Source organism: Blennius ocellaris (genome assembly GCF_963422515.1).
Source record: "Blennius ocellaris genome assembly, chromosome: 13".
In the NCBI taxonomy this organism is placed as follows: domain Eukaryota; kingdom Metazoa; phylum Chordata; class Actinopteri; order Blenniiformes; family Blenniidae; genus Blennius; species Blennius ocellaris.
This window is the reverse complement of record NC_137662.1, coordinates 17,859,859-17,871,489: the sequence shown is the minus strand read 5'-3', so window position 1 is coordinate 17,871,489 and position 11,631 is coordinate 17,859,859. Positions and strand designations below refer to the sequence as shown.

The 11,631-nt window shown below is 41.9% G+C and overlaps 1 protein-coding gene across 1 annotated transcript; it reads left to right on the top strand.

The window, feature by feature from the left end:
* Positions 1-122: 122 nt before the first annotated feature.
* Positions 123-10,695, top strand: gtpbp2a (GTP binding protein 2a). The gene is made up of 12 exons (XM_080507907.1): positions 123-429; positions 1,896-1,922; positions 2,187-2,371; positions 2,680-2,788; positions 2,878-3,075; positions 3,225-3,399; positions 6,570-6,789; positions 6,928-7,063; positions 7,158-7,216; positions 7,328-7,499; positions 7,628-7,792; positions 8,981-10,695. Exons 1-12 carry the CDS (start codon positions 262-264, stop codon positions 9,161-9,163), a joined length of 1,797 nt encoding a protein of 598 aa, XP_080364033.1. The 5' UTR covers positions 123-261; the 3' UTR covers positions 9,164-10,695.
* Positions 10,696-11,631: the final 936 nt, after the last annotated feature.

The following is an 11,631-nucleotide window of genomic DNA, read 5'->3' as shown; positions in this document are numbered from 1 at the left end:
TCTACAGTACAACAAAACAAGCGCACACTCTTGGCTGTCAGGCCCGTGACGTAGTACAGTGTAAACTAAAAAGCGGAGTCTCGGTGTCGGATGGGGGCTGTTGTTGTTTGAGTTGAAGAGTTTGGGGGGGGTGTCCGGTGCTTTGTTTTAAATCAGGGGGATGCGACCGGCCAAAAGGAGAATATTTACGCGTTAATAGCGACATTGTACATAATAGTTCAGGTAGTAGTAGGATAACAAGTTAGGTCGAAGCAGCAGCCGATGGATGCGCGGGTATCCGAGCTGTTTGGCTCAGGAAATGGACACGGCTCCGGACACCAAGGCTTTGGGGTAGCTCCGAAAAAAGCCAACTCCAAGAACAAGAAACCAAAAGCTCGCTTCTGTCGCAACTTTAAACCAAGCAAAAACACTCCGTATCTACCTCCAGAGGTAAGAGCTCGAATTGAAGCCGCACACACACAGCTGAAGTGCGAATATCGTCAGCCACATATAACCGAGTTTGATGGAAGCCGCAAAGAAACGTGTACTTGAGTGTGTTTTGAAATGCTTTCCGCTTTTAAATGTTGTATTACAATTCCTGGCTCCGGCCGGGGTTAGCTTCGCCTCCCCGGGGTTTCAGATTAAGTGGCTTCCCTGTTGACTGGTGACCGATTCCCTTCCGTGTCTGTCGTTGCTGCTAGTAACAACAGATGTTGAAATAAGATACAGAGAAAGAAGGACACTTCAAAACTTTAGCGAAAATGCGTGTAAACCGCGTTTTTTAGACAGATATGGATTTCGGTCAGGTTACTATCGTTGAGCGTTATTAGCGGCGATGAGGGACGCTAAAGGAAGTCGGTCACTAGTCAGCAGGAAAACCACTTAATTCGAAACACCGGACTTGTCGGTGAACCTGCTGTGACACGTAGCTATTCGGTGGAGGGAAGCGAATGCCGTGGCTTTCCTGGATCCAAGGTTAACAAATTAACAAATATTAACAATTAACAATTATTTTGTAGCCACGTTTAAAGTTCTGCTGTGGGTGCAGCATTGGAGCCCAATGTGTGTGTGTGTGAAAAGCCGCTTCGTGTGACTTGAGAAGCTCGTAATTTGCTAGCTAGCAGAAGTGGAACAGCTGTGTTTGTAAATAGGGGGGCGTGTATAGAGAGCACACAGCCACAGCTACTACACGATCTCTAAAGGTCAGGACTTCGTCATAGCTTTAGTTAAACAAACTGAACTTTTCTATATGTCATATGGGGGGGAAAAATCCAGTCTCTTTCCAACCGAATGTAGTTATGTACATCTTGAAACAGCGACAAACAATGTAACCTGTAAACAACAAATACATACACACACATATATATATATATATATATATATATATATATATATATATATATATATATATATTTATTTATTTATTTATTTTTATGTAGGCCAGGTTTATGATTTGTTTGGTTTAAAGTTTTCAAATAATTACATCACTCGATTAAACATTGTTTTTAATCAATTTAAAGAAAGTGACCATCTCCCTAATTTTACTGTTTAATAGGACAATCTTGTCAAGGTTAATAAAAGATATAGCATGAAAATTAAATAAATATACTGTTTCGGGTCATGAAGCTCATGAGGTTCAATTTCAGCTGTAAAGACTATAAACAGTTTACACTTTTTTAATGCACTAAAAATGTCCCCACTGTGTATAGTTTGTCTCGAAACAAATTAAGTGGCTTTGTGTCTGTGTGGCTGTCAGCGACCTCCTATTCACAGTAGGGTACTGACTCCACATTCAGTCAGATTGCTTTTTCTTTTTGCCTTTTAACAAATCAATAGCCTGTTGTCTCACTTCTCTACACTCTGACAGCTTTTGTTCCTTTTTTGTGTCTCTCTTTGTGTCTCTCTGCATCTTTTAGGCTGAAGAGGGAAATATAGAGTACAAGGTAAGCAAATTAATTTGTTCCTAGAGATGCTGTTAAGACTGTGTCCTGAAGTTGATGTGAATGGCTTGGGTAAAATATTTACAATCACGCTGTGCCAGCAGAAATGTAGTCTCGTCATTGAGATTCAATACTTGCAGCACATTAGCGCATTCATAGTTTGTACCAAGACAACTCTTACCGTACCCACGTCGTTACAGCCTATTTAACTTTCAACAGGTGTGTTTTAAGGTGAGCTCTAAATTACACTGCCTCTCCTTTGTGTAGCTGAAGCTGGTAAACCCAACACAATACCGCTTTGAGCACCTGGCAACACAAATGAAATGGCGACTGCAGGAAGGTCGAGGGGAGGCCGTCTATCAAATAGGCGTGGAGGACAATGGCATGCTGGTGGGACTATCGGAGGAAGACATGAGGGCATCACTGAAGACACTGCACAGACTCGCAGAGAAGTAAGTTCAGCAAGTTTCTTGACTTCCCTTGTATTTACACATTAAAGTTTGACTGTTGGTTTCTGCAATATCTGTCTTTATAAAAATGGTGCCAGTTAAATCTTAGCCCGATACAATACTGTAGGCCAAGCAATTGGCTGTAGGCCTCTTGTTAGACTGGCCACGTATCCATGATGTGCTTCACCTTCAGTTCCAACATCCCGCAGTCCTAAGTTGGATTAAACGATATAGAAGATAGATGGATGGATACTGGAGGAACGTAAACATGCAATTCAGCCCCTGTAATTTCTGCGGTTTTCTTTTGGCAGGGTTGGAGCTGACATCGCAGTCCTCAGAGAGCGGGAGGTGGATTATGACGCCGACGTTCCTCGTAATATTGCAGAGGTTCTCATTCGCAAGGTGCCCGATGATCAGCAGGTTTGTGCAGTTTTTGTATTTCTATTGTCGTCACTCTTATATTTTCTAAGTTTTTGAATGATTTGCAATTCTCTGCATTTTGCCTGCAGTTCTTGGACTTGCGAGTTGCTGTACTGGGTAACGTGGACTCTGGTAAGTCCACTCTGTTGGGTGTTTTGACACAAGGGGAGCTGGACAATGGACGGGGAAGAGCGAGGCTCAACCTCTTCAGACATCTACACGAGATCCAGACTGGACGTACTTCCAGCATCAGCTTTGAGATCCTCGGCTTCAACAGTAAAGGAGAGGTGAGAAAACGTCAGAAAATAACCCTTTTTTTTTTTAACATTATATTATTGAAACATGTTTCAGCTCGATTCATCAATAGACTGTCCACAACTAAGCTGGGCAAATCATGTCAATTTAACTTTTTTTTTTTTTTTAAATTCTCTTTCAGGTTGTGAATTACAGCGAGTCTCGAACGGCAGAGGAGATTTGTGAGAGTGCCTCTAAAATGATCACTTTCATTGACTTGGCGGGTCACCACAAGTACCTGAAGACCACCATCTTTGGCCTCACCAGCTACTGTCCAGACTTTGCGATGCTGGTCGTCAGTGCAAATACGGGCATTGGTGAGCGCAGATTATGGTTTATTTAGATGTTTTTCAAAACACTGTATGCCAGTTCCTTATGTAATGCACTTGTGTGTCAGTTAACACACATGCAGGATGGGTCTGACATGGCACAGATCCCATGTTTATGAAAATACCACACTAGTGGTATATCCTCCTGCTCTGCCCTTTTCAGACATGTGATATCTGGGTTTATGTAACAACCCCCTCCCCCTTCCAACCACTACTTCTTTATCTCCCCCACTTACTTTTTTCCTGGCTCATCCAAAAATATCTCAAATACCATCCATTCATGTCAGGGTAGTGTGACCCTTTGGCGGTAGACTCTAAACCCGTCTGCTTAAAACCTGAACTGGCCTGCACTTTAGCATTGCTGACGTTGCAGAAAGGGCACAAACAGTCGCTGTAGTTGAACTCGTTCTTTCAGGTGTTCCTGCCTGATGTGTTGTTTTTGTTCTTCATGAAGTGCAGTTTTTGTTTGCATTTTTAAATATGGCAGAATGAATTTCACATTTACATAAGCTCAAGAAGAGTGTGTGCCTGGTGAAGATAATACTTTATATTATATATAGCACATTGTAATCAAAGTCCAAGTGTAGGTCATAAATAAAGATCTCCGAACAAAAATGACCAACAAAAGCGAAGAAAAAGAAAAAGAGAGGATCACCGCCCACCGTCTTTTCTTGCCTTTTATTCAAGAAATAGGACTCCCAAGGACTTACTTCAGTTTTATATCAAACTACATGTTTAATTTATATATTCCATTTTAGTGCATTATTTATTTCCACAAGACTTTGTGTGACTGCAGCCAGTGAGACAGAGTGCATAAATCTGGGCTCTTTGAAGAATCTACTTTGAAACCGGAGTTTCAGATGGCTGGTGGAACAACGGAGAACTCTATCTGATGTTATGCGTTGATATTTGTTGCTATAAAAGTGGAACATATTTTGATGCGGATATTACATGAAATACCAGAACGCCCTCTTTGAGGAGTGATTCAAATCCGCAGTCTTATCTGCTAGGGTCAGTCTGGCTTTGGATTTCTGTCTTTGTGTCGGGTGGAACTGATGACAGGGTGAACAGCAGGTGCCTCAGGTTGGAAACCGATGACAATATACAGTCGGAAGGTTGTGTCCCTTTGAGGCCCGATGTTCATCTTTAATTAGAAAATCAGTTTGTTTTCATTTTGCAAGTGTGAAGGAGACTCGTGTATGAAACCTGAGCCTTTGTTGCTGCAGCTCACAGCCTGCTGTAGTTGCGTATTAGCTGGGCTATATTCAGCTGCTGTTAATCAACAGTTACATTAGCAGCAGTGTTTTTTTTTTATATGTGGACTGAAAGGCAGTAAACAAATGAAACTACTTATTTGGGATATATTTTCACTTTTAAATAAACAATACATTTTTTACACATGTAGTAAGTAACGTGTGACCACAGTGGGAAGATCAATTCTTGGAGCAAAACTTTGAGTTTTACTGGGAACACAGTTGCAATAGAATTAACAAGTGTGTTTGTGTGTGTGTGTGTATTTGCATTTTTTGCAATCAAAAGAAAATAAACTGCAAATTGAGTGTCAGTCAAAGACACATCAAGGTCAAAGCTGCACTAACACATGTATCCTTTTCACTACAGTTGGCGTTACTATAGCACTGTGGAAGAAAAAAAAAGACACTAAACCAGATAATTATACTTGCCATCAGGAAATGTTTAGTCCGAATGAGAGACGATAATTATTACCAAAATACGTTTTTATCTTGATAACCGGTGCCAATTGGTTTGCGGCTTTCGACGCATTTGTGATTGAAGTGATAGAGATAATTGTCTTCTAGATTGTTGGATGGACCCTTCGTCCACAAGATGTAACTTTGGGTTAGATCAGTGGTGGCAAGTGTGTGGCTCCCTACACACACGTTTTTGAACTTTGAATATATCGTAAGTATAATGTCTTGTATCTAATATCCTCTAAACCTCCCATCAATGGTTGGATTTGACAAGCAGTGTAAAGCATTTTTCTGGTGGCCGAGGTGAAAAAGTAAGCAAATAAGTGAAGTCCATAAGACATTTCAATGTTTCGGGGGCATGAATGTAGTTTGAGTACAAAAAGTTTCCCAGCGTTAATTTCTCCACAGGCCATGCTGCAGACGTCCCTGTGTTTATGCGCGTGTCTGCTCTGAAATAGAGCCCGCCAGGAGAAATGGGGTCAAGAGCGCAGACCACCTGAGCCAATGCAGCGGAGAGAAACGGAAAGCGACGAGCTGTCTGTAGCCCGGGAGCTCCAGCCTAAATTATAAAACGCAGTAATCGATCTGGATGGGGTTCACCTTCGGTCGTATCTGTGACGATTCCAAAAGCCAACGTGCGAGTCGTCATCTTGTATCTGTTTATCATCTCCATATGTCCATTTAATTGTCAACGAGAATGAACTTTACCTCGACTTTGATGGGTCAAAAAGAGGTCAACATACTTTATCTTAGCACGCTGTGTGAATAGCATCTATAAAATCATTAGTTTACAGTTCACGTTGAGACATGTACCTCCACCTGCTCCGCATATCATATTCTCCTTCGTGCCAGCTTTGTTTACAAAGAAACACATCCTGAACATTGCAGTGTCTGGGTGAAGTCAGCTGGTTTAGAAATGTTTCTTTTTTTTTTTTTTTTCTTCCTCATCTCGGACAAACTACATTACTGCCATAATTGCTATAAATGGCTAAATATTCTCCAGCTGTGCTCTCCTATCTGCTTTCCCCTCTGACATAACCATTATACGTCATGGGAAAGTCTTCCTGAACTTGAATGACTCACCTCGGGGGTGAAGCGTATAGATAAACAGTGTTATCTTAGGTCTCGATGACTTGTCACTGGGCTGCAGTCACGGTCGCTGCAGTGTTTGTACAGATTCATTTCGTTGGCTCTGGAGTTTTTAATGTCACGTTTGATATTGGACACTCGTTGGCAGTTTCTTTCCTACTTCGTGGCTGCACAGTTTCGGTGTTCCGCCTCCACGGGTTTGTCCTCAGGAAGGTTCAAGCAAGAGACATGGTCCTACTTATTTAATGAAAAACTACACACAAAGAATACAGTCGATGAAAACTTTACTTGGTGTGGGGGAGACGGTGAAAGTCAAATTGTCAGACCTATTACTCCAAACTTTGCTTCTCGTTTTCCCAGCCGGTACAACGCGAGAGCATCTGGGCCTCGCCATGGCGCTGAAGGTGCCCATCTTCATCGTCATCAGTAAAGTGGACCTGTGCACGCGGGCCACCGTGGAGCGCACCGTGCGGCAGCTGGAGCGAGTCCTGAAACAGCCGGGCTGCAACAAGGTGCCCATGGTCGTGAGCAGCACAGACGACGCCGTCACCGCCGCGCAGCAGTTCGCCCAGTCGCCCAAGTATGAAACGCAATCATGCACTCAATTACCCACTTTTCACTTCATACGCTTTTGTGGCTTAAGTGTTTCACGAAGTGCAAAAACCTCAGGGTCATATACTGTTCTGTCCTGATGATGTGCTTCTGCTTTCCCTCCCAGCATCACACCGATATTCACCTTATCCAGCGTGTCGGGAGAGAGTTTAGAGCTGCTCAAGGTTTTCTTCAACATCATCCCGCCGCTCAGCAACAGCAAGGAGCAGGAGGAGCTCATGCAGCAGCTTACCGAGTTTCAGGTCAGTGGAGTTGGAAGTTCATTGGCGGGATTTCGACGTAAAACACAAACCTGTGAGGGGATTGTGTGGTTGACATTGGTGTGCGTCGTTCTAGGTGGACGAGATCTACACGGTGCCAGAGGTTGGGACAGTGGTGGGAGGGACTCTCTACAGGTCAGTGGCTATATTGAAGAATTCAATATATATATTTTTTGTTTAGTTGCATCCACTTTGTCTGATGTCTCCTTTTTTTTTTATTTTTTTTTTTATTTGGGGGGTACGCAGTGGTATTTGTCGTGAGGGGGATCATCTTGTGGTGGGACCCACAGATTCGGGGCAATTCCACAAGTTGACCATCGGCAGCATCCAAAGGAACCGCTCGGCATGCAGGGTACTCAGGGCCGGCCAAGCTGCGACACTCGCACTGGGCGACTTTGACCGATCGCTACTTCGCAAGGTAGATTTGTATGGCAAATATATCTCTTGTAACAATGGTGAGCTTATTTAAATGGATTTGTTTTAAACCTGAATATCTAAACATCACCTCAACTGAATCAAATCTATTTGCATGTGTTGCTCTCCCAGGGCATGGTGATGGTGAGTCCAGAGATGGATCCCACCATATGCTGGATGTTCGAGGCTGAGATTGTGCTGCTCTTTCACGCCAAGACTTTCCACAAGGGTTTCCAGGTCACCGTGCACATTGGCAACGTGAGACAGACTGCTACCGTGGAAGCTGTGTACGGCAAGGTTAGTTTTTCCATCCTTTCTGAAAATTGATGCCCGTGTTGTAAAAGCAGTTCTTGCATGTCGCATTTTTTTCAGGATGAGACATTTTTAACTGCTCAGTCGTGAAACAGCTATATTGGACCAGGCACTGTATCAGAAAATAGCAACCTTTTCACATAATCTAAGTCTTGTCTCGTTTGAATGGCTTTTCTCGGTTTGTTTAATGAATCAAATTCACCACTTCGTCTCAAAATTTGTCACAGTTGACGCTTTCTGAGCAGCTTCCAAGGAAAGCGAACGGATTGTTCCCGGTGATTTGTCCCACGGCTGTTGGGCTGTCGCATTGACTCCCTGTGTTTCTTTAGAAGAAAACGTAGCTGAAGAAAATGATGAGTCGATTGAGAACATCCATCTTATTCACCCACTGACTAAAAGATTGTTTTTGTTTTTTAATCAAGCAGTTCTCTGCCAAACAATAGAAGAAGCAACAAAACAGATGTTATTACAGATTTGTTTTCTAATGTTTGACTGTCTCGATCAGGGGTCTGTAACTTTTGCGACCAAAAGCGCCACTTTTGTGACTTCCACCAAATAAATTGTGCTTGAAGCCGCTGTTTTTAACTTTTAAAAAAACATTTCTGATGTTTCATGACTACAATTTAGAGCATCACACTTTAGTTTTTTCTTTATCTTTTTTTAAGCCATTTTAGTGGTTTTATGTCAGCTGTTTTGTTTTTGTAAGCTGTCACTTTGCTTGTTTTGTTTTGTAATTTGGTGCTACTTTTCTTTTTCTTTTGTTTGATATTTCCCTTTTATAGTTGGTTTTGCTATTTTGACTCTTTCAGAAATGTAAAAATGTACAGGTTTTCCCCTTTCTCATACTGATTTGAGGCATTGTAGCATTTATTTTGCCATTTTATCGTTTTCCAACGTATTTTTTGTTGATACAATTTTTTACCTTTTTGGTTGCTCTTCCTTTTTTCCCGCAGTTTTTAGCCAGAAGATAAAAGTCCTTTTAAAATATAGAAAGTATATTTTAATTTTACACGTCAGATGTCACCTAATGCAATACGTACCACAACAGATTCCTAAACATTTATTCATTCCCTTTTAGTGCTTATGTTTAGAATTTTAATTTTTTCTTTCTGAGAATCACTGCGCATAAACACTCGACAGGTAACATTGAAGGGATTCTGCTTCTGCCTGCAGGAGGAGCTGAGGACGGGAGAGAAAGCGGTGGTCCTCTTCAAGTTCATCAAGCACCCCGAATACCTGAAGGTGGGAGCAAAGGTGCTCTTCAGACAGGGCGTGACCAAAGGTATCGGCCACGTCACCAAGCTGCAGCCCATCGCCCAGTACCTGCCGTCGCCGACAGAGGATGACGAAGCCTGAAGGTTTGAACACAGCCACAGCAGAAGACACCGTCCGGCCCTTTTCCTACTCTCTGCCCAGAAAATCTTTCTACCAGGATGTTGTTTCATCGTCCCCTCCCCCCCCCCAAAGCCTTGTTACCATCTTATGCATTTGTTCACCTCGGCTAATATTTTAGTCTGTTTTCTCCCGTTGAAGTTTAAGAAGTGTTTGGTTGGGTTTTCCCTTTTCTTTCTCTTTGTCTATTCGACTGGTTAACATCTACCAATGTGGTACTGTGAGATCATGCAAGTTGCATTTGCAGTGCGGCGACAACTAGGAAACTACCTGAAGTGTTGCGTACGCAGTTTACACCTGAATGCACGCCTAACACACAGACGCGCACCCAAGTTGCTCACACACATTTGCACTGAAATCCAAATGCCAGTGTCGACACACTCGCGACCCGTTGTCGCCGTCAGCAGCTTGTCTGTGTTACCAGCATAGTGCCTGACTGAAAAGGAAACTCAGATTTTATCGTTTCAAATGTTCACAAATCACATCCTCTTCTTAGTAATGCTACAAAAGTCACTTTACGGAGGTGGAGAGCACTGCAAGGTATTTAAAGTTTTATCCAGTTTTACGTCCTGCCTGCCAAGTTAGCCCACTTCACCTCTTCTTGTCTGAGAGTTGTTTTTTTTTGTTGTTTTTTTATTATTCACAAACATTGCCTCACGGTAGCGCAGAGAGATGGTAAGGATCCTGCTGCCTATCTTTCAAGTGCTTTAGTTACTCAGGTCAGTGTAGATGTGTTAGACTGAATTCCACTTCCACAGGAATCCTCCGCTGGTGATTTCTGTTTCGGACTGAGTTTTTAAAAGGAAAAACAAACGAGACTTGTTTCTCCCAAAGAGGTGCGTTTTGATTATGCATTTGTATGTTTGGCTGATGTCCGGTGCAGCTCGGTTTTTAAAAAGCAATTATGTTTGAGGTACTTGATTGTTTCACTTAAGTTACTGATGTCACAAGCTACACAGTGCCTGATCGGAGCTGCTGTCTCAGTAGTTTCCTTTACAATTCCCACTTTTACAACTTAGGACAAAAAAAAAACAAAAAAACACCTACTTGAGTTGGTGCTACAAGAAACAGCTTTTGATATTGATGAGACAACACTGAAAGTAGATTATACCTATTTGAGGCGGTCGTCGGCCTCGCCATCTGTCTAATTATCGCACGTTGGTTGTGATTGTGACACGCTGTTTAGTACAGAGCTCCGGTTGGAGCGCCGACGTTATCCGTGTGTGCAAAGAGAGGAAAACTCAGAATGCGTTCAACCAAAATATTTATAGCATTTATAGACTTCAGGTGATAGTTTGTTTGAATGCATCTTTGAAGTATTTATAGATTTCTAAAAGTTTCAGGTTTTATAGTTCATTGTTCCCCCCCCCCCCCCCCCCCCCACTGTTGCAGCCTTCTTAAGATCACTGGCACACTTTTCGGACCTGCTTTTCTTTCAAATGAAGGTGTATATTATTTTATGGTGGGTGAAATGCAATATTTATGTACAGATCCAATTTGTGTATCAAGATGTACATGAATAAAATGTTATTGCTTCTTTATTGGGTTGTTTTTTGTGTGCATTTTTGTTCAACAGGTTGGCTCAGTTGTTTGTGGTATTGCCCCAGAGCATAGCTTACAACTAAAAGCTTGTCTTTTGTTTTGTCACGGCTCCTCCCTATTTTGCTGCCCAGCTGATGCAAGAAAATGTAAGAGTCATAAAGCCAGTCAGGTCACTCCCTGTTCACACAATACATCCACCATGGTTGTAAAACTGGAGATAACTCGGCTTTTTGACACGATTTCTCTCTTGACTATAATCAGGTTAAGAGTCTAGCAGGTTCATATCTTTACGTAATTTATGCCCTCAAATTAGAAAGGATGCCAGTGAAAATTATTAAGTGACAAGTGTTTGAAGGCACATTTATATTTCTCTTCTGAGGCTCCAGTATGTAGTTCTTGTTTTTATTACAAGGGAAAATGTTTTCTTTGCTGCATGTTCATCTTGAAGGAGCAGGCTTCATCAGTCTTCAAACTCCGTCTTTTTAATTAATTTGCCAGTAAAAATCCACTTTGTGCAACTTTAAACATAAAATGTTTTTATCTGTCCAATTGTGACCTCTGCTGGTCTGCCAGAGAACTACACCCAGCTCATTTTATGCCAGGTTTACCAATTCCATTGAACAGCCTCCTTCTGCTTAGTTGAATAGTTTTATTTGTTTTCAGTTCCAAACATTTGATATTTTGGATTTCTCCGCTTTTCACAAGGACTCAATTTTGGTAAAAGCTTAACATTTCTGAAGAGAAAAGGCCAAAGCTTCATTTACTTGTTATGAAACACCGTAATATCAACTATCTTCAGAAGGGTCCTTCTTTTAGGACGTGGCTTTTCATTCTGTAGGAAACCAAAAGGAGCATAGTGCATGTTTGCAAAATTTGTGTTTTACAATATA

What these genes read in the sequence shown, in the direction of transcription:
- gtpbp2a (XM_080507907.1), top strand. Translation starts at nt 262, where the DNA reads ATGGATGCGCGGGTATCCGAGCTGTTTGGCTCAGGAAATGGACACGGC. An exon ending in AGGGAAATATAGAGTACAAG is followed by an intron (nt 1,923 to 2,186) that starts GTAAGCAAATTA and finishes TCCTTTGTGTAG; the next exon opens with CTGAAGCTGGTAAACCCAAC. An exon ending in TGGAAGCTGTGTACGGCAAG is followed by an intron (nt 7,793 to 8,980) that starts GTTAGTTTTTCC and finishes TTCTGCCTGCAG; the next exon opens with GAGGAGCTGAGGACGGGAGA.